This window comes from Podarcis raffonei, chromosome 11 (assembly GCF_027172205.1).
Source record: "Podarcis raffonei isolate rPodRaf1 chromosome 11, rPodRaf1.pri, whole genome shotgun sequence".
In the NCBI taxonomy this organism is placed as follows: Eukaryota; Metazoa; Chordata; class Lepidosauria; order Squamata; family Lacertidae; genus Podarcis; species Podarcis raffonei.
Window position 1 is genome coordinate 428,362 of NC_070612.1, and position 23,763 is coordinate 452,124.

General features: G+C 54.1%; 1 protein-coding gene across 4 annotated transcripts; it reads left to right on the forward strand.

Moving 5' to 3' along the window:
- Nucleotides 1-271: 271 nt before the first annotated feature.
- TMEM8B (transmembrane protein 8B) lies at nt 272-23,516 on the forward strand. Of its 4 annotated transcripts, XM_053408940.1 has the most exons (13): nt 272-377; nt 5,485-5,674; nt 8,938-9,145; nt 10,146-10,279; nt 11,307-11,578; nt 12,571-12,923; nt 14,535-14,631; nt 14,805-14,928; nt 15,907-16,049; nt 17,449-17,627; nt 20,431-20,577; nt 22,126-22,242; nt 23,099-23,516. In XM_053408940.1, the coding sequence occupies exons 1-13, from the start codon at nt 302-304 to the stop codon at nt 23,441-23,443; spliced, it is 2,385 nt and encodes a 794-aa protein (XP_053264915.1). In that variant the 5' UTR covers nt 272-301; the 3' UTR covers nt 23,444-23,516. The 4 variants fall into 4 exon arrangements, with proteins under 4 accessions (XP_053264915.1, XP_053264916.1, XP_053264917.1 ...); XM_053408941.1 differs by lacking the exon at nt 10,146-10,279 and having other exon boundaries at nt 5,555-5,674; XM_053408942.1 differs by lacking the exons at nt 10,146-10,279; nt 14,805-14,928.
- The last annotated feature ends 247 nt before the right edge of the window (nt 23,517-23,763 follow it).

The following is a 23,763-nucleotide window of genomic DNA, read 5'->3' on the forward strand; positions in this document are numbered from 1 at the left end:
CCCTCCTCCTCCTCCTCCTCTTCCAGCATCTGGTCGGTCTCTGGTCCGGAGGCGGCCGGCGCTGCAGAGCGGCGAGTGACGGGCAGCTCCGGCGGCCAATGGGCCGTGGCCTCCCCAGGCAGCCTCGTGCGACGGGCCAATGGGGGACGCGCGGAGGCTCCGGGCGGCAGCTGAGCCTGACGTCATGGCTGCTGCTGCTGCTGCTGCTGCTGTTGTTGGAGCGCGGCAGCCCCAGCGTCCAGGCGGGCGGGGAGGCGGCGGCGGCGGCGGCGGCTCGGCTCGGCTCGGCTCCGGGCGCAGCATGGGCCGCGCGGCTCTCGGGCGGCTCCAGCTGCTGCTCCAGCTGCTCGCCTGGCTCAGCTTGGGACGCCCGGCCGGTGAGTGGGGAGGGGAGAGCCCTGGGTTTGCCCCCCCGAAACGCGCGTGCAGCGGGGGAGGCTCGGGACCAGCTCGGCGCGGCCGCCTCCCCCGCGGGAAGAGAAACGGGCGCGGCGGCCGGGAGCTGTCCGAGCGCGGCGTGGTGCTGAAAGAGAGGCCGCTGCTGGGAGGCCCGGGGTGCTGTCCCCCGCCCTGGTGCTGAAAGGGAGGGAGGGAGGGAGGGAGGGGCGGCCGGGAGCCGGAGCTGCCTTCCAGCTGGCTGGGGGAGGGTCGCCACAGCCTGCCCGACCGGCCCCGTTTGCCCTCGACCCGGGAGTTCTCTGGGGAGTTGCTCGCCACTTTCCGACCGCTAAGGATTTAAGACCCTCTCCTAAAATAACAACAACCCCAAAGGCTTTGAGATAATCGAGCAGGGAAGCCTCAGAGGTGTCCCTCTGAATTGTAAACTGGTTACCAGCAGTTCGCGTTTTATACTGTAAACCGCCCTGTGATCTTCGGATGAAATTTAATGAATAATGTTGTTTTCCAGAGTAAAACAAGTGGGCAGCCGCGCGCGCGCCAGGTCTCTGCCCTGAGGACGTTACAGTGAGGGGAGCGATGCAAAGACCCTCCACGGGTCGGGAAGAAGGGAGGGGGCAGCGGTCGAAGGATGTGCGGGGGGGGAGCCCCGGCCGCCCCGGGGGCTTAAGCTTCCCTTTGGCCTGATGTGCGAGTCACACGGACCAGGTGGGCTTCGGGAAGAGATTGACAGGCAAGCGCCTTGTCCTCCTCCGAGCCGCCTCTCAGTACCATCGCTTCTCTCTCCCCCGCGCACAGAGTCCCCTTTGTCTGTAGCCTCGGTGGCCCCTTCCTGTCCTCTCCGTCTAAATTCAATCACGGGAATAAATTATCCGTCATTACGCTGCTGGTTAAATAAACCACGAGGGCTCTCCCCCGGCGCTCTCATTGCCTTTCCTCTCCTGGCTCCCAGCTGGGGAACTGCCGCCTCCGCCGCTTTCGCTGGCCCATTTCCCACTCTCCCCGCCCGGTCTTACTCCCCTCCCTCGTTAAATAGGAGGTCATGCGCGCGGGGGTGGGGGAGCACATTTGCCATTTTTAATGGACACCCTCCTGCCTGGGTCTTGCCCGCCGATCGTTCTCTGGAGCCGGCGGCGTCCGTGGCCTGCCGGGCTTCATAACTCCGGGCGTAGATTTAGTGATACTGTCACTAACATCCCAGGACATTTAATTACCTGGTAATTGATGGCTTTCAGCAAGAATAATGAGATCATTTTCATGGAGAGGGAAATGGCTGGCAGAATATTATATGTGCTCCCTTGAACTTACAAAAAAGTATTTTATGGCGGAGGCTGACAGCACTTAGCCTGATTTACAGCCAGGGCCCTGTGCGAGGCGCGGGCTTTGTTCGGAGGGAAGCACCGCGCTCCCCGGGCAGTGGGCATCCAGCTGGAGCCTCCTCCTCTGTTTACATGCATGCGCTTCCCAACACGCCTCGCCAAGGACGTGCCTGGCCGGGAGGGGGGGGCTTCCGCTCCTTTGCTCCTGCAAAGCCCCCGGGCTGGGCTGTCTCCTCCGCGCCCCCGGGAGGCTCCGGAGTCTGGGCAGCTCCTGCTGGGATTTCCCATTAAGGCCGCTCGCCTGCAGGCTTGGAGGGGATCGCCCTCATTAAGGCATCTCCTCTTTGTCTTCTCTGGAGACTTGGAATGCGCACGTCGCCGCTCTCCGCTCATTCGCAGCTAGAAGGTGGAGTGTGCCTTTGCCCAGCAAATGCCAGCGGGGAAGAAAGGGATTGCCAGCATCGTGGCTGTGAGGTAGTTCAGAAGCCATCCTGTGATCTCCTTTCCCCAAATCTGGGTATCCTAAAGGCAGCAGAAGGTCTCAGGAGAGGCCGCTAGATTCAGATGCAATGCCGTTGCAAAGGGGCTCCAGGCTCCCTTGTTTGTTATATAAAATCACCTAGGTACACTGTGCTTCACAGAGAAGGGAGGGGGTGGCTAGGAAGCTGCCAAGCCAGGCCCTCGGTCTAGCCAGCTCAGTGCTGTTGGCACTGCCTGGCAGTGACTCTCTAGGCTTTGCCCAGCCCTACCTGAGGAAGCGGCTGCTGGGAATTGGCACACCCCTTGGCCATTGAACTGAGGCAGCCAGGCCCAGCCTCAAGCCCTCCTGCTGTCTTGGACCAAAACTTGCACAGTTCTTTTCTCTTCATGCGGCTCAGTGTGGTGCCTTCCATAGTTCCAGTTATAGGTAGGTAGCCGTGTTGGTCTGCCATAGTCAAAACAAAATTTAAAAAATCCTTCCAGTAGCACCTTAGAGACCAACCAAGTTTGTTATTGGTATGAGCTTTCATGTGCATCTGAAGAAGTGTGCATGCACAAGAAAGCTCATACCAATAACAAACTTACCGTAGTTGGTCTCTAAGGTGCTACTGGAAGGAATTTTTTTATTTTGTTTCCACTACGGCAGATCAACACAGCTACTTACCTGTAACTAGTTCTTTTCTGTTGACTCTGCTGGCTGGTGCAGATGGAGGTTCAAAACTCAGGGGGATGAGGAGGGGGGAGAAAGGGGGCAACAGGTGAGGTTGCTTTGGGTTTTTGGGTTCAGTGTCGCCAAGCTTACTCTCCTCCTCCTTTCCATCTAAACTGAAGGAATTTGAACCAAGTTTTGAATCAGCACCTGATGTTGGGAATAGACTTGAGCAGGGTGAGGCACCTCAGGTTCAGTCTAGGCAAGACAACCAGGTCCTGGCTAGGAGAAAGGAAAGGACAGGCTCATCTGGTCAAGGAGGGGGTTGCTGGCCATTTGGATAAACACCCTGACTGAGCCCTGAGCCTGGATGTCCTGACTCCAGCAGTGGCCAGGAGTGCTTTTGCGTAGACATCAGATCTGGCCAGATGGAGACATTCCTTAGTTACATCTTGCTTGGACTACTGCAATGCACTCCCCAAAGAGCTGTCCTGGAAGAGTGCATATCCTCAGCCAGACGGGCGGAGAGGGTGACTTGCCAAGGCCTGTGCCAAGTTTCCCACTTCTGAAGCGCAATCAAGTTGTGGCCAATTTGAACCCCATCTCTGGTCTCTTGTCTCATCATTTGGGGTAAAGGGGTGGGCACCACCGACAGGGTTTAGCGCGTGTGCCTGCAACTGCAAGAGGGGAGAGTTGCTCTTGTGCTCAGATGCTGCTGGCTGCTTTCCTCCAGGCACCTGGTTGGCCCCTATGAGAAGAGGATGCTGGACCAGCTGGGCCCCTGGTCAGAGGCAGCAGGCTCTGTATTTCTTCTTAGGGGCTCCTTGGGGCTGCTAATGCCTCATAGGCAAAGCTGCCCGTCTTGGCCTCCCCCTTCCTTGCTGCCCACTTGCAGAGAGAAGCAAAGCAGGTTCCCATCCGTCTTCTGCAAAACAAAGGAAGCCGCTCCAGAGCCATGCTGCTTCTCTCTTCCCACACACCAGCCATGGCAGGGGCTCCTCTCTCGGTCAGCTGCTGCCTTCTCTCACTTCTGAAGCTGGAGCGTGTTTTTTTCCATCCTCTGCAGAGTAGGAGAGAAATCTCGCTGCTCTGCACAGGATGGCCTTGTGATTTCTTGCTTGTTCCTCCTCCTGCTGGAAATGAGTGATTCTGGGCTGCTCCTACGGTGACGGAGCAGGGAGTGCCAGGCAATGCCCACCTGTTAGGCAACAGGTGATCTGTGGAGGCTGTTTGTGGCTGGCCAGGGCAGGAGCTTGACTGAAGGCTCTCTGCTCTGAGGACTGCTGAAGGAAAGTCTCCTTCCACTAAACGGTGTTTGAGGGTTATGTCAATACTGCACCCTAGAAGCAGAGGTGCACCTAAGCAGCCTTGCACCCTCGCCAGAGGAGCCCGAGTGGAGAGGTGCAGTTTTTGCGCCCTCCCCTGGACCTGGACCTTTGGTGGGAACCAGCCTGGCCAACTCCTAGGAGGACCTCAAAGTCTCCTCTCTCTCTCAGCTGGAAGGAGATCTGTTAATCTTCCAAGGGGGAGGGCAGATTTGGGTGGGGAGCGAGGCGTTGGCCCCCCCTCCAGCGTGCTCATGGCTGCGTCTCACACAGGTGCACAAGGGGTGTGGTGGGAGGGGCAGCAACTGGGAAGGACAAGGTTTGTGTATTGATCCTCTCCTGGGTTGGGGGTGAGAGAGATTCTCATTTCTAGCTTTGGTCTGCCATTTGGGGTTGACCTAGACAGGGGCGTAGGGCAGGGGCTGGATCAATGGGCCTAATTCCTGGCAGGGTTGGAAAAGCGAATGCGTGGGGCTCACTGACTGTTTGCCCCTGTGAGAGATGTCTGGAGAGGGGCTGGCCTCGTGGACAGGGCATTGCAACATAAAGGGGGATGGATTTGGAAAGTATAATAGGATATATTATTTATTAATTATCCTTCTGCTTACTCACTTAAGATTAGAGTCTGGTTTAACAGAGTTAAAAATATACCACCCTTTGCAACGTTAACACGGAAACGTGGGACAAAGCTATGTCACTTTCTACAATTATCCCTCTGAACAAAATAACAACGCAGAAGTCCGCAATGTAAGAATATAAAAATATTGCTGAATCACATAAAGTTGCAGTTGTGAATCAAGCTGAAAATAACAGTGAAATAAGTCAGGCAAAACAGATTTCTAGATGACAAAATATATGGTTTATCAGGCATCGGCAAACTCCGGCCCTCCAGATGTTTGGGACTACAATTCCCATCATCCCTGACCACTGGTCCTGGTAGCTAGGGATGATGGGAATTGTGGTCCCAAACATCTGGAGGGCCGGAGTTTGCCTATGCCTGGTTTAGATCAAAGATGGTGTCTGTGCCCAGGCCCCGTATCCTCTCCCTGTGGCTGCATGACGAGAAAGAAAGAAGCTGTTCCTCAGGTGGCAGAAAGTGATATTCCTGTTGTTTCCCTTCCCACCTGGACAAGCAGAGGAAGTGACCTCAGAGTGCCTGGGCCTGTGCAGGAAACTCCATGCATCTTAATCCTTTGCTCACCTAGCGAACATGGGATTTTGAGTGCTCTGTGCAGACTGGTAGAGAGGGTGGGGGAAGGAAGGGCTACTCTGAGGAGGTCCAGTGTTGCCACTTCTCTCCTCTCCTCTCTCTCAGAAGGCCTCTTCGTCACCGATTATTTCACCCGGACCCCCCGCAAGCTGAACCCCTTCCGCTCCTTCACCAGCATCGAGCTCTTCCATTTCCGCATCCCAGAGGACACGGTTGTGGCCGTCTGGAACCTCATTACCTTCAAAGAGCAGGGGGGCACCTTTGGGGACCAGTGCCCAGACCGAAGCATCACTGTGTGAGTCAGGGGAAGGAGGGAGGGAGGGACCTCAGCCTCCTGCCGCCCCTGTGCCCACAGCTTCCCCAGAGTGGGCAGTGCTGGGTTTGGGACAGGGTCCCGGCTGCTTCCAGGAGAAAGAGTTGGGTGTTGCCTCTTCATTTTGCATCCTCCTGTGGTGTCTATGTTGCACTGAGATTGGAGAGGGTTCATGAGCCTGAAATCTGCTAGCCAGGCCTGCCCTGCCATGCCATCCCTCCTGAGGTCAGATGGACAGCCAAGTGCTTCTTGATCTCTTGGGGAATGCTCAGAATGGGGCAGACCCTCCCCCTCCTAGCGAGGGAACCTTGTACTCTGTGGTGTAGTGAGAGCCAGTGTGGTGTAGTGGTTAAGAGCGGTGGACTTGTAATCTGGTGAACCGGGTTCGATTCCCTGCTCCTCCACATGCAGCTGCTGGGTGACCTTGGGCCAGTCACACTTCTCTGAAGTCTCTCAGCCCCACTCACCTCACAGAGTGTTTGTTGTGGGGGAGGAAAGGAAAGGAGAATGTTAGCTGCTTTGAGACTCCTTAGGGTAGTGATAAAGTGGGATATCAAATCCAAACTCTTCTCTGTGTAGTCCAAATTATTGCTCATTTCATTTTATTGAAACATGAAATCGAAGCAGCCTTTCACCTCGGGTCTCAAAGCAGTTTACAATATTTAAGAGACGCACATCAAACTTTGAAATGGCAAATGCATGTCAAAGGCAGCGGATGACACCAGGTGGGGCATCTGTCTGGGGAAGGCTGCCCTCCTCTCTGATGGTGGAGGCACCTGGAGAAATGTCTCTGATGAGGCTCTCAATGCACAAATGGGGACAGAGTCCTTGAGGGACCCCCAGGCCAAGCTATGGTCTGAAAGGTGATGGAGCCTGGATAAGGACCTGAAGCCAGTGGGGCTGCTGAGGCCCAGCCCTTCAAGCTGCCCCAGTGAGGATTCTGGGCTAATGAAGGTTTCTGGGAAGACTTCAAAAGCAGCCCTTTGTACAATGCATTGCAGTGATCCACCATATTTTTCACTCTGTAAGACGCACCGGACCATGAGCCGTACCTAGTTTTTAGAGGAGGAAAACAAAAAAATATTCTGAATTTGCTCAGCACTCCCTTTAAAGAGCCGAGCCTTCTCCCACCTCAGGGAAAAGCCAGCAAGAGCCGCACACAGGCCCTGCTCAGTGCTCCCTTTAAAGAGTGCACGGAGCGTGTGTGTGTGGCTCTTGGGGACTTTTCCCCGAGGAGGGAGAAGGGATTGATGGGCTGCCCTCCTCGGGGAAAAGCCAGCAAGAGCCACACACACACGCTCCGCGCACTCTTTAAAGGGAGCGCTGAGCAGAGCCTCCCGCCTGCATTCGCTCCAGAAGACGCACACACATTTCCCCTTACTTTTTAGGAGGGGGAAAGTGTGTCTTATGGAGCGAAAAATATGGTGCCGTAGATTCCGGCGTATTAGGCGACTGGGCATTTTAGACAACTCCCCAAATTGGCAGCTGTCAATTTGGGGGTCATCTTATACACTTCGGCAGCTTCGCTGGGCAGCAGCAGTGGGCGGTGGTCTCCCTGCCGGGAGGAAGCCGCCCAGCGAAGCCGGCTTAGCATTGCTGGGCAGCTTCCTCCCGGAGCGGAGCGGAGCCTGCCACCCACCGCAGCCATACTTGGCTTATAAGACAACCCCCGACTTTTTAACCTCTTTTCCAGGGTTAACAAGTCGTCCTATATACCAGAATCTACAGATATTATGGATAGCTATGGCAAGGAGATTTCTGTTGAGGAGAAGTCCCCGCTGTCTCACCACGTCTGTGCAGCAGGAGGCAGGGGGAAGGACCTGGGCACCACCCCATAGACCTGAAGCACCCTTGGGCCTCTTCGGTGGTCATGGCTTGCCCCAAAGAGGTGGCTCTGGCGGGCATCTCCGGCCAGCCTCAGAGGGTGGAAGAGGCATTGGCCAAGTGGACCATCTGTTGCCTGGAATGTTTCCTGAGATTTCCAGATAGGGAACCATCTTCCGCATGAGTCACCTTCCTGCTCCTTCCCTACCAAGCCGCACACACAGAGACGTGAGCACAAACACACAAACGCACACACAAACACACAGACCACGATGCTGAAGATCAATATTAATAACCCAGCACTGAAATGAAATTTCGAAAGAATAAGTGGAAGGAAAGAAGCGATGGTTGCTTCTCCAAGGCTCCCCTACCCCTCCCATCGCCATCTGCTTCCCTGCAGGAGAAAATGGGGGAAGAGGATGGAAAATCACTTCCTGCCAAGTCCCCAGCAAGCCTGGGGGAGAAGAAACCAGCCCCCCTCTCCGGCAGGAGGGTCCCGCTCCTCCCTCCCACAGGGGCTGACGGTGGGGGAAGCCAGGCCAGGCCGGGGGTGGGGCAGAGGAGATGGATGCATGGCAATGGGGGCGGGGGTCACAGGGTGGCCCACCTGTCACATTTTGGCATTGCCTGTCAGGCAAACCTGCAGCAGAGGTTCTGCAACCCCCCAGTGTGGAAGGAGATGGGACAGAGAGGGGAATGAGCTTCCACAACATTTCCCAGACTATTCCAGGCATGGGGGAGCATGAATGCACCCAAACACTCTCTTTGCCCCCAGCAGCCCTGATGGCCTGAAGCTTGGCTGGAGGTGTTGATGGGATGGCAAGCAGTCCAGCACCTGTTTCTGGGAAGGAAAGGAGGAGGGGAAGATGGACTGTACTTGCCTCAGACTAGATTGGCCATAGGGAGGGCTGTCAAGGGGGCCGTGGCCGGCTTGGAGACTCTGTCCTGGGAGCCCCCCCCCAAAAGAGAGAGGCTGGACAGGAATCTGCTGGGGCTACACTGGGGGTAGATTTCCCCAACTCAAAAGAGAGGTTTAGGAATGCCAAGGTTGCAGGTTCGATTCCCCGTATGGGACAGCTGCATCTTCCTGCCTTGCAGGGGTTGGACTAGATGATCCTCAGGGTCCCTTCTCACTCTACAATTCTAGAAGTCTATGACTCAATCACCCCTCATTTGAGTTTTGAATGTGTTGCTGTTGCTGTTTTGTAGCTTGCTGGCCTGGGCACAGGATGGAATAAATCAATAAAGACACCCACCCACCCCCTATTTTCTCCATCCCCCCCCCCCGAATCCCCCTGACTTCTCTCTCTCTCTCTCTCTCTCTCTCTCTCTCTCTCTCTCTCTCTCTCTCTCTCACACACACACACACACACACACACACACAGGCTCTGCTGCTCACCTTCCCCCTTTTTCCTTGCCAGGTACTTCCGCTCTGGGGCGCCCCCCGTCATCAACCCTCTGCACACCCACTTCCCCCGGGATACGGCTGTGCCAGGCTCCTTTGCCCTCACGCTCACCTGGACCCTGCCCAACCGGACCACAGGCGTCTTCAACATCACCAGCCCCCTGCCTGGGGACTGGTTCCTGGCTGCCCACCTGCCCAAAGAGCAGGGCAAGATCTCCGTCAAGGTGAGGAAGAGGCTCAGCCTCTCGGCTGGCCAGCCAGGGCTGGGCTGGGGAAGGGGTGGCTGCCTCACCTTGCCTCGTGGGTGGGCCGGCCCTAGGTGAGGGTGACTCCTTCATTCTTATTTGTTAAATAGTTTTTATTAAGGCTTTTCCTTCAGTTAAGAGAGTCTCTTGACTAGGGCTGGGGAAGACCTGAAGCAGTGAGATGCGGCAAGCAGTCACGGTGAAAAGCCCTGGGCTGTGAGGACAAGTGGTCTCATAGAGTTGGAAGGGACCCCGAGGGGTCATCTAGTCCAACCCCCTGGATGCAGGCATCTCAACTAAAGCATCCCTGACAGACGGCCGCCCAACCTCGGCTTGGAAACCTCCAGGGAAGGAGCGCCCATGAGCTCCAAGGGAATCTGGCCCAGTGCAAGGCCAGCTCATCTTGGCTCGACTCTTGGGGATGAATGCCAGCAGCCCAGCCCCACTCGCAACCTCCAGCCCCCTCTTGGGCCACTCCTTGCCTGCAGCCCCAGCTCCAAGCCAGCCCCACGACAACCAAGCATCCAACGTCTTAGGCACAGGGCCTCCACCTACCCACATATTGTATTTTTATATTGCATTTTTATATTTTGCTGGAAGCAGCCCAGAGTGGCTGGGGAAACCTAGTCAGGTGGGCAGGGTATGTATGTATGTATGTATGTATGTATGTATGTATGAATGTATGAATAAATAAATAAATAAATAAAATAAAATAATTAGTGCAGGAGGTTTAGGGAGAGGGGCAATTGGTGCAGCCCAGTGGAATCACAGCTGATCACCAGGGAGCAGGCTTGGGGGGGGGAATACTGTGCTGCTGTGATTGGGCAACCTATAGCTTGCTGGGGGTGGGGCGCCTGGCTGCCAGCTTGATGGGGGGGGGAGTCCTCCTGAAAGTTCTGGTGGTGAATCTGGGCCACTCGCCCGACTGAGGGTGCTGGGGGTCCCCCTTCTAACCGTGTGTCCCCCCCCCCGCCAACAGGGCCTCGCTGAGGACTGCCAGTACCTCTTCCAGCCCCAGCTCATCGTCCAGCGCCTGGTGGGGATTGGGGTGCTGTACCCCGGCTATGTGACAGAGCACGTCCTCTCCCCCCACAACCGCTCCCTGCTGTACAAGTGAGTGCGCAAAGGAGACAGCGCCGCCCCCCCCCAGATGCCCTGCCCCTGCTTGTAGGGAAGAGGAGGAGGAGGGAAAATGCTAGCAGGGTCCCCAGGGGAAGAGCGACTTGATTTGCATAATTAATCATGCTAAAGGGGCACCTATGGGAAGAATAAGCTCCTTTGCATAGTTAATAATGCCAGAGGGACACCTATGGGAAGAGTGACTTAATTTGCATAATTAATAATGCTAGAGGGGCATATAGACAAAGAGTGACCCCATTTGCCTAATGAATAATGCTAGAGGTGCATCTGCATGAAGAGTGACCTCATTTGCATAATTAATCATGCTGTGGGACACCAGCAGGAAGACTTGCTTGATTCTCATAATCAATTAACGCAGGTCCCAGCCTTCCTGCTGGATTCAGCCTTGCCTTTCCTTGGAAGTCCACATGGCAAAGAGGAAGGGGTGCTGCAGGCTCCTGAGGTGCCCCCCCCAGTAATCCTGCCCCCCCAACACTCAACACTTTGCAGTCTCAAGGACTGGAACTGCATCCCTAAAGAAAAGCCGAGGGAGGGTCTCCTGAGTTGCCCCCTAGTTCTTCCCCAAGCCCCACTTTTCCTTGCGCAGCAGGAGGGGGCCAGTGCCAGACACATGGCAATGCAGAAATGCCCCCCCCCCATTCTGGCCAGACTGGCCCTTGACTCTTCCTTCCTCCCTGGGAGTGGGCCAGCAGCTTCCTCCACCGAGGCTGGCATAACCAGCCCATGGTGCACACCCAGCAGTCTGTTCTTTGCCCCTCTGCATCCGTCACCTGAGGCAGCCACCTCACACGGCCTCATGGTAGGGCTGGCCCCCTGCAGGCAGCCTGGGATGAGCTCCTCCTGGCTCAGAGCCCCCCTCCCCCCCATGAATGAGTCCTGGGGCTCAAAGGCGCTTTGCTTCTCTCTGAAGGGAGAGCCAGGGCGGACAGGCAGGGTGGGAGCCCTTTAGATCCTTGGACCAACCAACCAACCAACCTCCTCCTCCTCCTGCCTTCTCCAGGGTCTTCATCCCAAGCTACACATCCCGGGTGCTGGTGCAGCTGAGGAACTGCCACGGCGCCAACCAGAGCGGGGAGGGCTGCCCGCTGTGGCTAAAAGTGCGTGGCAAGGCGCCCCCCCTGCACAACTCCACCGCTCTGGACTGCCGGGGGCGCCCCACCTGCCGCCTGGCCCTGGACCTCCCCTTCTGGCAGAACTGGTACTACATCCTGGTGGAGAAGTACCTGGGAGTGGCCACCAACGTCAACTTCCAGCTGGTGGTGCAGCTGAAGGGTGAGCGAGGGGCTGGGTGGCTGGGAGGTGGGAGGAACTGGGGCAGGAGGGGCAGAGCAGGCGTGGGGGGGGTCTACAAAGGCATCCTGGGAATCTGCAAGCAGGAACAAGAGAGGCTCCTTCAATCCTCAGCTAAGGAAGAATCGGGGTGGGTGAGGAGGAGGACTGTCCTGGAGGGTGCAAATAACATTTACTCAGAATACTCAAAACAAAATAAAACAATTAAAATAATAATAATAATAATAATAAAAATTCCTTCCAGTAGCACCTTAGAGACCAACTAAGTTAGTTATTGGCATGACCTATCTTGTGCATGAACACTTCTTCATGCCAATAACTAACTTCGTTGCTCTCTAAGGTGCTACTGGAAAGAATTATTTTATTTTAATTTAATTATTTTATTTTGTTTCGACTATGGCAAACCAACACGGCTACCTACCTGTAATCAGAATACTCAGATATCGCAGCTTTGCTCAGACAGGCTTACAATGGTCAAGGCATCCTTAAGTCTAGCTTGAATTGGAACTCAGACTTAGCAGATGTCCTCACATTTCTGGCTTGGTGGTGAAGAGGCGAGGAGGAGACCTTGCAGGTAAGGAGAATATCTACAGCTCTGTGCCTGTCAGGGCACAGCGGGAGTCTCTCTCACGCAGTTCCTCTTGCAAACTTACAGGAAAACTCTGTGAGCTTCAGCTCCTATCATGTGCCTGTCTAGCAAAACATGGATTGCTGGTTTGACTGCAGATGGGCGGGTATAAATTTTAAATTATTATAATATTATTATTACATTGAAATAATACCATTACACCTCACCACAATCTCCAAGCAGTGCAAGGCCGGGGGGGCGTTCGGGGCCCTTGCCCAGCGCTGGTTCAGAGCCTGGGAGGTCTGGGAGCCAGGGGAGGGGACAAACAGACAGACAGACCTAGTGGGGGTGAGGGGGCCCCGCCAGACCTGTCCCCTGACCTGCCCCTCTTCTGCTCCCCCCCCAGACTGCTCTCGGACTGGCCTGGTTCGCGCCCTCTTCCAGCTGCCTGGCTCCAGCCTGAACATGCCCCACTCCTTTGGCTCCATGGGGGGGCTGCCCCTGGCAGAGGTCCTGCCCCCCTCTGTGCTCAACAGCACCCAGCGCCCGGCACCCAGCCCAGGGCCAGCGGCCAGCGAGTGCTGCCGCCCCATCCGCCCCACCCTGCGCAACGAGCTGGACACCTTCTCCGTCCACTTCTACATCTTCTTTGGCCCCAACGTCTCGGTGCCCCCCGACCGACCGGCCATCTTTGCCATCAACCTCCTGCCCATCCTGGACAGCGGAGGAGCCCTCAACCTGGAGCTCAGGCTGAATGTGGTGAGTCTCCGGGGGGGGGGGCCTCGGATTGTGGGACCTCAGAGTGGGCAGGGGCAAGGGAAGCGCTGGCAAGGAAGCAGCTAATGGGGAGCGGGGAGCTCAAGCCTGTGGGGCCCCAGCAGGAGGGTGGGGGTGCTGAGGCTGAACATGGAATTCGCTCCCCGCCATGGCCCCAACCCCAATGGCGTTGTAATAAACAAAAATCTGCCCTTATTCCCTTATGGGGAACACAAGAGCCCTTACAGAGTCCTTTGTAGGTTCTCCATGACTTGGAGAAAATAATAGAGGCCAACCAGAGAATACTGAGAAGCAAAGCAGCTCGTAAGCCTGATCTTTATTGATCTGTTGCAACAGGGTGTCCCCTTCACACTCAGGAGAAGGAGGAGGACCCAGAACCCAGGTGTGCCCACCCTTATATAGACATTTTAAATTGCCTGCCTTGGAGTCCAAGACCACCCCCAGAAACGTCATACCTACATCACAGAAAGGGCGGTCTACAACAGAAATCTGAGTGCATTGTTTATCTCCTGTCTGGCAAGTTACCTGTTTAATGGTCACTTGATTGGATACCCTGGGGAGCCTGGCCAGTCTCTTGTAATGACAAATACTTAGTTCCTGAGCCAGGTCACAGGCTCACACCCTATTCATATCTTAAATGTGCCCTTAAGACAGGATTTGTGAAGGAAAAGACAATGGGGAGGCTTTTCCATTTTCCTTCGACCTTGCAGAGAAAACATTTGGTCAGTTTGGGAGTCAAAATGGTTTCAGTGCTGCTTCAGACATGTGGTTTATATATGCAGTTATGAACATTTCATATATATATATATATATATATATATATATATATATATATATATGAGACAAATCCATGGCGGAGGGGAGGGCTCTTGGTTGCTTTGTTATAGGAATTCTAAGGTCTTATATATAAAAATTAAATGTTCATAAATGTACAAGGCAAACTCATACAAAGTATACAAGCCACGTGTCTGAAATAGTGCAGGAGAGCAATCCTGAAGCCATTTTGACTCTCCCAAATGGACCTCAAATATTTCTCTGCAAGGAGGAAGGAAAAGGGGAAAGCTTTCCAATGGTCTTTTGACTGTAGGGGCTGCTTACATCTCCCTGTAAATACAGCCTGGCAAGTATGTGTTCAGCTGAGCACACTCTCTATGCACAAGAGAATTAGGGACTAAGTATTTACCACCTCGAAGGAATGGCCAGGCTACCCAGAAAAGGCAATCAGATAAGGCCTTATCAGGTATCCTGGCAGACAGGAGAGAAGCAACACTCTCCAATTTCTGCTGGGGACAGCCTCCTTTTGTGATGTATGAATGGTGTTTTGGGGGGTGGTTTTGAGCTACAGGGGGGGCAATCTCAAAAGTCTATATAAGAGCTTGCACATCAATGTTCTGGGTTCCTCTCCTCCCTCCCTGCGTGGGGGGAGTGGGGGGCCCTGTTACAACAGTTAATAAAGACTCTGTACGGGCTCTCGGGTACCCATAAGGGAAAAGGAGTAGTTTTTCTTATAACATCTACTAGCCCAGGTGGCTAGTAGCCCAATGGCGCATTTGACAACTCAGTAAGATCAGAGGCTGCCGTCTCTTTCCACAGTCCTCTCTACGAGGGGAGAACGCCACCGTTTTTGCCTGCCTGAATCACGAGGTCCCGTTGGCGTCCGAAGAGAACTCCTCAGTCACCTGCGAGACAGGTAAGGCTCAGGCCAGGTTAACCTCCCCTCAGCCCCGTGGCTTGCCAGGGCTGCGCTCCCTGCAGAGTGAAGGGGAGCAGCCCCTGCCAGGCGGGGAAGGTGGGTGGGTGGCCAGCGGGTGACGTTCTGGGCCACCCTTCGGGCTCACCTGCTGCTTTCCTCTCCCTTGGCAGAGCTGCTGGCAGGGTACCTCCTGTCCATCAACGCCACGGCCCCCCTGACCCGCTTGCGGATCCCGTACCCCCAGACTGGGAGCTGGTACCTGAGTCTGCGCATGCTCTGTGCTGCCGACCGTGGGTGAGGCTGCCAGCAGGAGGGACGATGACCCCCCTGCCCTCCCCCCAAGGCTCCTTCTTTTCCAGCAGGGGCTGGCTGGAACGGGGGGGGGTTCCTTCCAGGGACACACATGGGGGGGGGGGCTTAATGCCACTTCTGAAGCCACTTCTGCCCCCACCCCAGTGGGATCCGGGTGTGCATTTGCTGTCATCACAAGCAGAATTGCCCCACTGCACCCCACTGGGCTTGGGGTCGACACCTGCAAGACGAATAAGACCTGACCCTTGTCTAGGGGGCGGGGTGGAAGGGCCCGGAGAAAGGGGGAGGGTTCTTTCAACACTTTTGCCCCCCCCCCCCGTTCTTCTGCAAAGGCTTTCTTCCATTTGCTCGTTTGTTGCATTTATAGTCCATCTCTTTTTTTAACATAATTTTTATTGAATTTTCCCATATTACATTTTAATTCAATACACATATTCACATCATCTTATTTGCTCAAAGTGAGCTTGGACTTCCTTCTACCTCTCTTTCTGACATCCCTGTAGCCTATAACATATCTTTCGCATTCCCATAATCACTTCTTTATCTATAATCACCTTAAGAAATCACATTCTTATTTATAAATCAACATCATAATTTCACATTACAAAACATTTCATCTTTTTCTCTCCAGGGGCCTCAAAGTGCATATCAAATTGTAGACTTGGGAGGGACCCAGAGGGGGGGGGCCATCAAGTCCAACCCCCCGCAAAGTGCCCCCCCACTCATCATTTAATCCTCACACAACAAGCTGGTGAGGTAGCTGAGGTGGAGAGGCAGCGCCTGGCTCCAAAGGCACCCAGTGGGGATTTGAACCCTCTTCTCTCAGGTCCTAACCCAGCACTCTAACCCCTACACCACACAGCCTCCCTCCCTTTCAGGCCCCTTCCCACAGGCACCCTGCAGTGCTCCTGGATCCCTTGCCCCAGCCTCAGCTGCCTTCCTTCTCCCCTTCCCTGACAGACTGGAGCCCTGTGGCAACGTGACGGCCGAGGTCTACCTGCGCACTTATCTGTCCCCCTGCATTAACGACTGCGGCCCCTACGGCCAGTGCAAGCTCCTGCGCACCAACAACTACCTGTATGCGGCCTGCGAGTGCAAAGCGGGTGAGTTGCTCCGGGAGTCTGGGTTGCAGAGCGGGGAGCCTGGCCCACCTGCCACCCCAGGGAGGCCGGGCGATGCCGCCATCCTCTCAGCTGCCCGCTCTGCCCGGTCCCCAGAGCCCGGGAGGAGAAGGAAGGGCCACAGCTCAGTGGGAGGTGCCAGGCTCAATCCCTAATGGCAGAACAACCTCTGGTCACATAAAGCATAATGAACACGCGAGACGTAACCGGCTGTGTTCTTAGGTAAATAAGGTATACTATTCATTTCATCAGGGACGCAGGTGGCACTCTGGGTTAAACCACAGAGCCTAGGACTTGCCGATCAGAAGGTTGGCAGTTCAGATCCCCGTGACAGGTGAGTTCCCGTTGCTTGGTCCCTGCTCCTGCCAACCTAGCAGTTCAAAAGCATGCCCAAAAGTGCAAGTTGATAAATAGGTATCGCTCCGGCGGGAAGGTAAATGGCGTTTCCGTGTGCTGCTCTGGTTCACCAGAAGCGGCTTAGTCATGTTGGCCACATAACCCGGAAGCTGTACGCCGGCTCCCTCGGCCAGTAAAGCGAGATGAGCGCCACAGCCCCAGAGTCGGCCACGACTGGACCTAATAGTCAGGGGTCCCTTTACCCTTACCTTTATTCATTTCATCAAATCGTAAATTTCAACGGAAGTAAATCATAATGTAAAGAAACGAACAAAGCAGAAGACCCAGTGGATGAGATCATTCTCTAGTCAGTTCATGCATAAGGTCCATCCGTGTAATAGTGTCTATTCCACCTGTCTGTTCATAAGGTCCAAACAATCTACATAAAAGGTTGTTACAGAATCCTTTCACAGAGTCTAAGACAAGGATTTCCAGAATATTGGCCTTGTTTCGCCATCCTGTAATATCACATATGAGCTTTACTTACTGATGAAGCCCAGACACTATTGCACAGATGGACCTTACGCATGAACTGACTAGAGAATGATCCATAGCTGTCAACTTACAGATTTGAAAATAAGGGACCAGCAGCCTCAAAAATAAAGGATCAGCAGCCAAAATAAGGGATTTTCCAGGCACAGGTATGTTCAACCTCTGAGCCCCTCTGAGCCAAAGGCAGAAAACCCAGCTAGCAGCCAAACGAAGCCTCATCAATAAGGGACAGCAGCGGGACATGGCGCTGGGATAAGGGACTGTCCCGCCAAGTAAGGGACGCTTGACAGCTATGGAATGATCTGATCCACTGGGTCTTCTGCTTTGCTCGTTTGTTGAACTTTATGAGTTACTTCAGTTGAAATTTAAGATTTGATGAAATGAATAGTATACCTTATTTACCTTATTTACCTAAGAACAATCCCTAAGGGCAGCATCTCTTGTTCTGGGTCCCCCCTGTGGCTGCCAGCCCTGACTCCTCTCTCTCTCTCAGGCTGGAGCGGCTGGGGCTGCACCGACAACACAGCCGCCTTCTCCTATGGCTTCCAGCTCCTCTCCACCCTCCTTCTCTGCCTCAGCAACCTCATGTTTGTGCCTCCGGTGGTGATTGCTGTCCGGAGCAACTACATCCTGGAGGCTGCTGTCTACATCTTCACCATGTTCTTCTCCACGGTGAGTGGCAGGGGGCAGGAGGGATGGGCGGTCCAGGCCCAAGAGGTCTTGCCAGGAGCCCCAACAGCGGCATGCAGTGAAACTGGTTGGAGGGGAACAGGTAGGCCCAGAGGCGACGCTTGTGAAGGCAATTGGGGGGTTTGTGTGTCAATCAGAGGATTGCACCTCCTGCCCGAAAGCCGAGCAGAAGCTTCCTGGGTTTTGGGAAGGAGGCGCCAGGCCTTAATACTCTAGTTTACTGGGAACATTGAGGGGACCAGCCTAGTCCCCCAGGCCACTGACTGCACGACACTGAGCCCCAACGCGTTAAAGAGCAATAAAACTTGGGGTACCCCTGCAAAAGGGGTTTCCCAGCTGTTGTAAACAAAATCTGCCCTTTTCCCTTATGGGGTATCCAAGAGCCCATATAGAGTCCTTATGTAGGTTCTCTATTGGTAGGAGAAAATAACAGAGGCCAAGCAGAGAATATTGAGAAGCAAAGCAGTTAGTAAGCCTGATCTTTATTGACCTGTTGCAACAGGGGGCTCCCCTCACACGCAGGAAAGGAGGAGGAACCCAGAACAATGGCGCGCAAGGCCTTATATAGACATTTTAAATTCCCTGCCCTGGAGCTCAAGACCACACCGCCATACATCATACATACATCACAGAAGGGGTGTAACATAAGGCCACTCCCCAGATACATCATACCTACATCACAGAAAGGGCAGTCTACAGCAGAAATCTGCGTGCTTTGTTTACCTCCTTTCTGCCAGGTTACCTGTTTAATGGTCACTTGATTGGATTGCCTGGGGAGCCTGGCCACTCTTTTGTAATGATAAATACTTAGTTCCTGAGCCAGGTCAGGCTCACACCCTATTCATATCTTAAATGTGTCCTTAAGACAGGATTTGTGAAGAAAAGACAATGGGGAGGCTTTTCCATTTTCCTTTGACCTTGCAGAGAAAACATTTGCTCAGTTTGGGAATCAAAATGGTTTCAGGTCAGTCTTCCTGTGCTGATCTCTGTACGTGCTTGGTTGGTACACTTAGGAACATTTAACATATGTCTAAGACCTCAAAATTCCTATCACCCAGCTTCGGCAGGGTCTAGCCCTGTGGGTCCAGAAATCAGTCAGGTTCAAAAGGAGTCTGCAGCCAAGTTAAAATGAAGCAAAACTGCAGCACTTACACTCAAGGAAAGCGCAGCTCAGCTCCTGTGCACATTGTTAAGGGAAAATTCTGGGTGCAGGTTTGCTCCACTGCCCAGCTTGTTGGGGTGCAGCCCCCCACGGGTTTCTCCTGGTCAGCGAAAGAAGGAATCTCCTGCCAAGTAAAGAAGCAAACAGCAGTCAGTAGACCGGATCTTTATTTGTTGCAGCAGAGTTCACACACACATGGAGTAAGAACCCTGAGCATGGGGTTGTGTGAACTTTTAAGACCTCTCCGAATTTCCCATAAGACATTCTTCAACAGCATCATCGATACATCACAAATATATCACAGAGTAGGAGGGTTTGGCATGTAGAAACTTGCGCCCATCCCCCACCCCTGTCAATAACCCCAGGTCCTGACACCTTTTAACTACCCTCTTTCCTAAAGAACAATAAAGGTTTTCACACATCTCCCTGGCTGCAAGGCTTTCCTGCACTTCTCCTTTGAAAGTATCAGGATGCAATCCACCGTCCTGATGGGTTTCTGTGCCTCCTGTTGTGTGGCTAAGTTCCCACCTTGTGGAGGCGGAAGGAGGCTGTGACCTTATACTGAAGGGATTATGGAGGCAGGGGAGACCTGGATTCCCCTCTTCCAGAGAAGTCATGAGCCCTTGGAACCAAGGAAATGGGTCAAGCCATTGAATTTTGGCGATTTCTACATTGGATTGTCAAGAGTACGATATATGGTATCTGCTTATTGCTACCATTTTATGGACTGATTTTCTGTTGTGTATGTATGGTGCCTGCGTCAATGGTCATTGTCCAGGCCTTAGTTAGAGTCTGTGGTGGGGACTTGGGTTTTTTGGGGAGTTGTTCAAGTGCCCCCCTTTTCCTGGTTTTAACAACCTTCATGGCGCCATAGCCCTCTTGCTTCAGCGGGGCAAGTTCCCTGGCACCTGAGCTGAGCAGTGCAATGCCAGGGCCTGCTGCCTCTGCTGCTAATGCAATGCCCTCCCTGGGCCTGCAGCCTTGGCACTGCCAACCTCACCAATAGCTAGTTCTGTCCCTGTTCCTGGGACGCCTTTCAGCTCTGCAGCCTCATTTTCGAAGCAATGAGAGAAGAGGATTCCTGGATTCCTGAGAGCCAGTGTGGTGTAGTGGTTAAGACCAGTAGTCTCGTAATCTGGGGAACCAGGTTCGTGTCCCCGCTCCTCCACGTGCAGCTGCTGGGTGATCTTGGGCCAGTCACACTTCTCTGAAGTCTCTCAGCCCCACTCACCTCACAGAGTGTTTGTTGTGGGGGAGGAAGGGAAAGGAGATTGTTAGCCGCTTTGAGACTCCTGAAGGGGAGTGAAAGGCGGGATATCAAATCCAAACTCTTCTTCTTTTCCTTCTTCTTGGTGGGCCCTCACAGCTTGCTTCATGTTCAGCCACTTCCCAGCCACTTTCCTCACTCTCACATGGGGAGCTGGCATTTCCCTTGTGCTTCCCACACTGCCCAACCCCCCCCCCGCCTCTGCTCTCCTGCTCAGTCAGTGCCAGCGCAGACCCTGTCAGGGCATCGCGTGAAGCGAGAACAGCAAAGACGCCGTGTGGCACCTGAAAGTCCCGCAGAGCTTTTGCGTGACAAAAGTCAGCTTCTGCTGCCCCTTCCCTCTTCCGTCCCTCCAGTTCTACCACGCCTGTGACCAGCCGGGCATCGTGGTCTTCTGCATCATGGACTACGACGTGCTGCAGTTCTGCGACTTCTTGGGGTCCCTCATGTCCGTCTGGGTCACCGTCATTGCCATGGCCCGCCTCCAGATGGTCATTAAGCAGGTGAGGTGACCAAAGGTGTGGGGAGTCACTAGCTGTGATTCCGCCATTATGGGGGTTGGACTAGATGACTCTTGGGGTCCCTTCAACTCTACAATTCTATGATCTGCAACAAGCTTGGCAAGAAGGACAGGGGAAGGGCTTCCTTGCGAGGCCAGTGCCACGCGGGGTGCCCACAGTGAGTCACAGGTGTTTGTGGCAGGACCAGTGGGGCCACTTATGTGGCTGGGGGGCGGGGGGCTTCCTTGGAAGAAGGGGGGAGCCTTGTGGGAATGTTCAGGGATGCAGGAGAGGATATATTGTCTGATTATAGCCTTTCCAACTTGTGTTAACAAGTTCACAATTTAGCAGAGTAACATTCCCCTTTTTAAACTCGCAGTGGATGCATTAGCTCACGCTCGCTAAAGCCTCTCTAATAACTGTTCTGGTATTTCCCCCTTATTCCCTCATAAAAGATAAGACACGACACAGTCTTCTATAAGAGTATAAAAAGGTTTACTCACACATCATTCTGTTCACAATAGGATCCCAGAAGGCAGACTTAGCTTAGAAAAGTAACATACATCTGGAAACTATCTCTCAAGGAGACAGTCCCTTTGTCCTCTCTTGGCTGGAAGCATCTTTGGCTAAGCAGATGTTGCTTCTTCGATGCATGAAGTCAAAAAGAGAGAGAGAGATGGCTGCCCTGCCCTGTGCTGTTGTCGTTACCTGCACAGGTGAGGCCACGCCCACCTCTAGTCACATGCAGAGGAAGTCTGTCCCAGCCCAGAAGGAAACAGGAAGTTTACCTGCTGGCTGGACAAACATTACTCCCCATGTGTAAGCATGGTCACTCTAGGAATGTTGTACTTTATGGCTCTTGGGTTTAACATCCCACAAGCCTCACCAGGAGAGGAGAGGAGGCAGCCAGGGCGTCTTATAGGGGGCATCTTATACATGGACAAATACAGTACTCCCCCCCCTTACCTGCACAGGTGATAGTCATTGTTTGGATGGGGGGCTTTTATCCATTTCTGCAGTCACACAGTCAGTCAGTCAGTAGCTGAACTGGGTTCCACACAGTCACAAAAACAAATTAACTGAAAAAGCCTCAAAAACAAAAATGCAAAATAAATAGCAAAAACAAAAGTGCCAAACTTAATATGTTCCGGAGGTCTGTTTGACTTCCGAAATGTTTGAAAACCAAGGAGCAGCTTCTGATTGGTGCAGGCACCATGGAAACAATAGCCGACAGCAGCATCGGATGTCTGGCTTCCAAAAAACGTTAGGAAGGAAACCGGAACACTTACTTCCGGGTTTTAAGTATTTGAGAACCAAGGCGTTTGAGAACCAAGGCACCACTGTAGTTGGACAGAGCAAAAAGCAACTTCTCAGGCACAGAGGAAGAATCCAGTTCAGGACATTCCTCCCCACATCTTTGGAAGACCTCTCGGCTCCCCCCCCCCCCGCCAACATGGTTTTAACCCTTTCACTACCTGTGCATCTTCAGCATCCACACCAAAGGGTTCCTCCGCCCCACTCACACAGCCCCCCACTTTCTCCCCCGGGCAGGTGCTGTACCTTCTGGGCGCCATGCTGCTCTCCATGGCCTTGCAGCTGGATCGACACGGGCTCTGGAACCTCCTGGGCCCCAGCCTCTTTGCCTTAGGGATCATGGCCGTCGCCTGGGTGAGTAGGGACATGGCTTGCTCGCCCTCTTGCCAGAAGGGCTGGGGGCAGGCAGGGCAGCTTGGCAAAGATTTCTGGCTGGCTTACATATGTGGGGTTATGGCCCCTGAAATCCTGTCCGTCTCACGTTTGTATCCATGAATAATAATAATTATTATTATTTATTATTTATATCCCGCCCATCTGGCTGGGTTTCCCCACCCACTCTGGGTGGCTTCCAACAAAACACTAAAATACAATAACCTATTAAACATTAAAAGCTTCCCTAAACAGGGCTGCCTTCAGATGTCTTTTAAAAGTCTGGTAGTTATTTTTCTCTTTGACATCTGGTGGGAGGGCATTCCATAGGGCGGGTGCCACCACCAAGAAGGCCCTCTGCCTGGTTCCCTGTAGCTTGGCCTCTCGCAGGGAGGGAACCGCCAGAAGGCCCTCAGAGTAATGGGGGTGGAGACGCTCCTTCAGGTAAACTGAACCGAGGACATTTAGGGCTTTCAAGGTCAGCACCAACACTTTGAATTGTGCTTGTTAACGTACTGGGAGCCAATGTAGATCTTTCAAGACCGGTGTTATATGGTCTTGGCGGCCGCTCCCAGTCCCCAGTCTGGCTGCTGCATTCTGGATTAATTGCAGTTTCCGGGTCACCTTCATAGGTAGCCCCAAGTAGAGCGCATGGCAGGAGTCCAAGCGGGAGATAACCAGAGCATGCACCACTCTGGCGAGACAGTCTGTGGGCAGATAGGGTCTCATCCTGTGTCCCAGATGGAGCTGGCAGACAGCTGCCCTGGACACAGAATAGAGAACTTATTTGTATGGGGCCTAGAGAACTGGTCCTGAGGCCCCTCTCCTTCCTCCGCAGACGGCACGTAGCATCCGCCGGAGGCACTGCTACCCTCCCACATGGCAGCGCTGGACCTTCTACCTGCTGCCCGGAGCGCTGATCGCGGCCTCGGCGGTGCTGCTCTACGCCTTTGTGGAGACAGAGGAGAACTACTTCTACATCCACAGCATCTGGCACATGCTCATCGCCGGCAGCGTGGGCTTCCTGCTGCCCCCCCAGGCCAAACCCGAGTCCCCCGGCCTGGCCGGCCCCCTCCCTCGCCGGAAAGGCTGCGGCTACCAGCTGTGCATCAACGAACAGGAGGAGCTGGGCCTGGTGGACCCCGGGGCGGGGGCCTCCGTCACCAGCGTCTGCACCAGCTGATGGGGGCCGCTCTGCCTGGGGAGGGGCGCAGGCGGGCGGGCAAGCGTCCCTCTCCCGGTGCCCCACGGCCAGAGACATGCCACCTGCCCAGGCCCACCTCACCAGTAACATTCCAAGGTTCCTCCATGGGATGCCATGGCAGGAAAGGAGGAGGAGAACCACCACGATCCATGACAAGGAGCTGAGTCGCCCCCTGGTCGGCTCCAGGGCTGCTGGAAAGACCATCTGATATGCCAGCGGTGCCAATGGACCTATAATCTTGGACAGGCCTGGAGCTGGGCAAGAGGGGCACAGAAAGAGAATTGGGGGCAGCTGTGTGC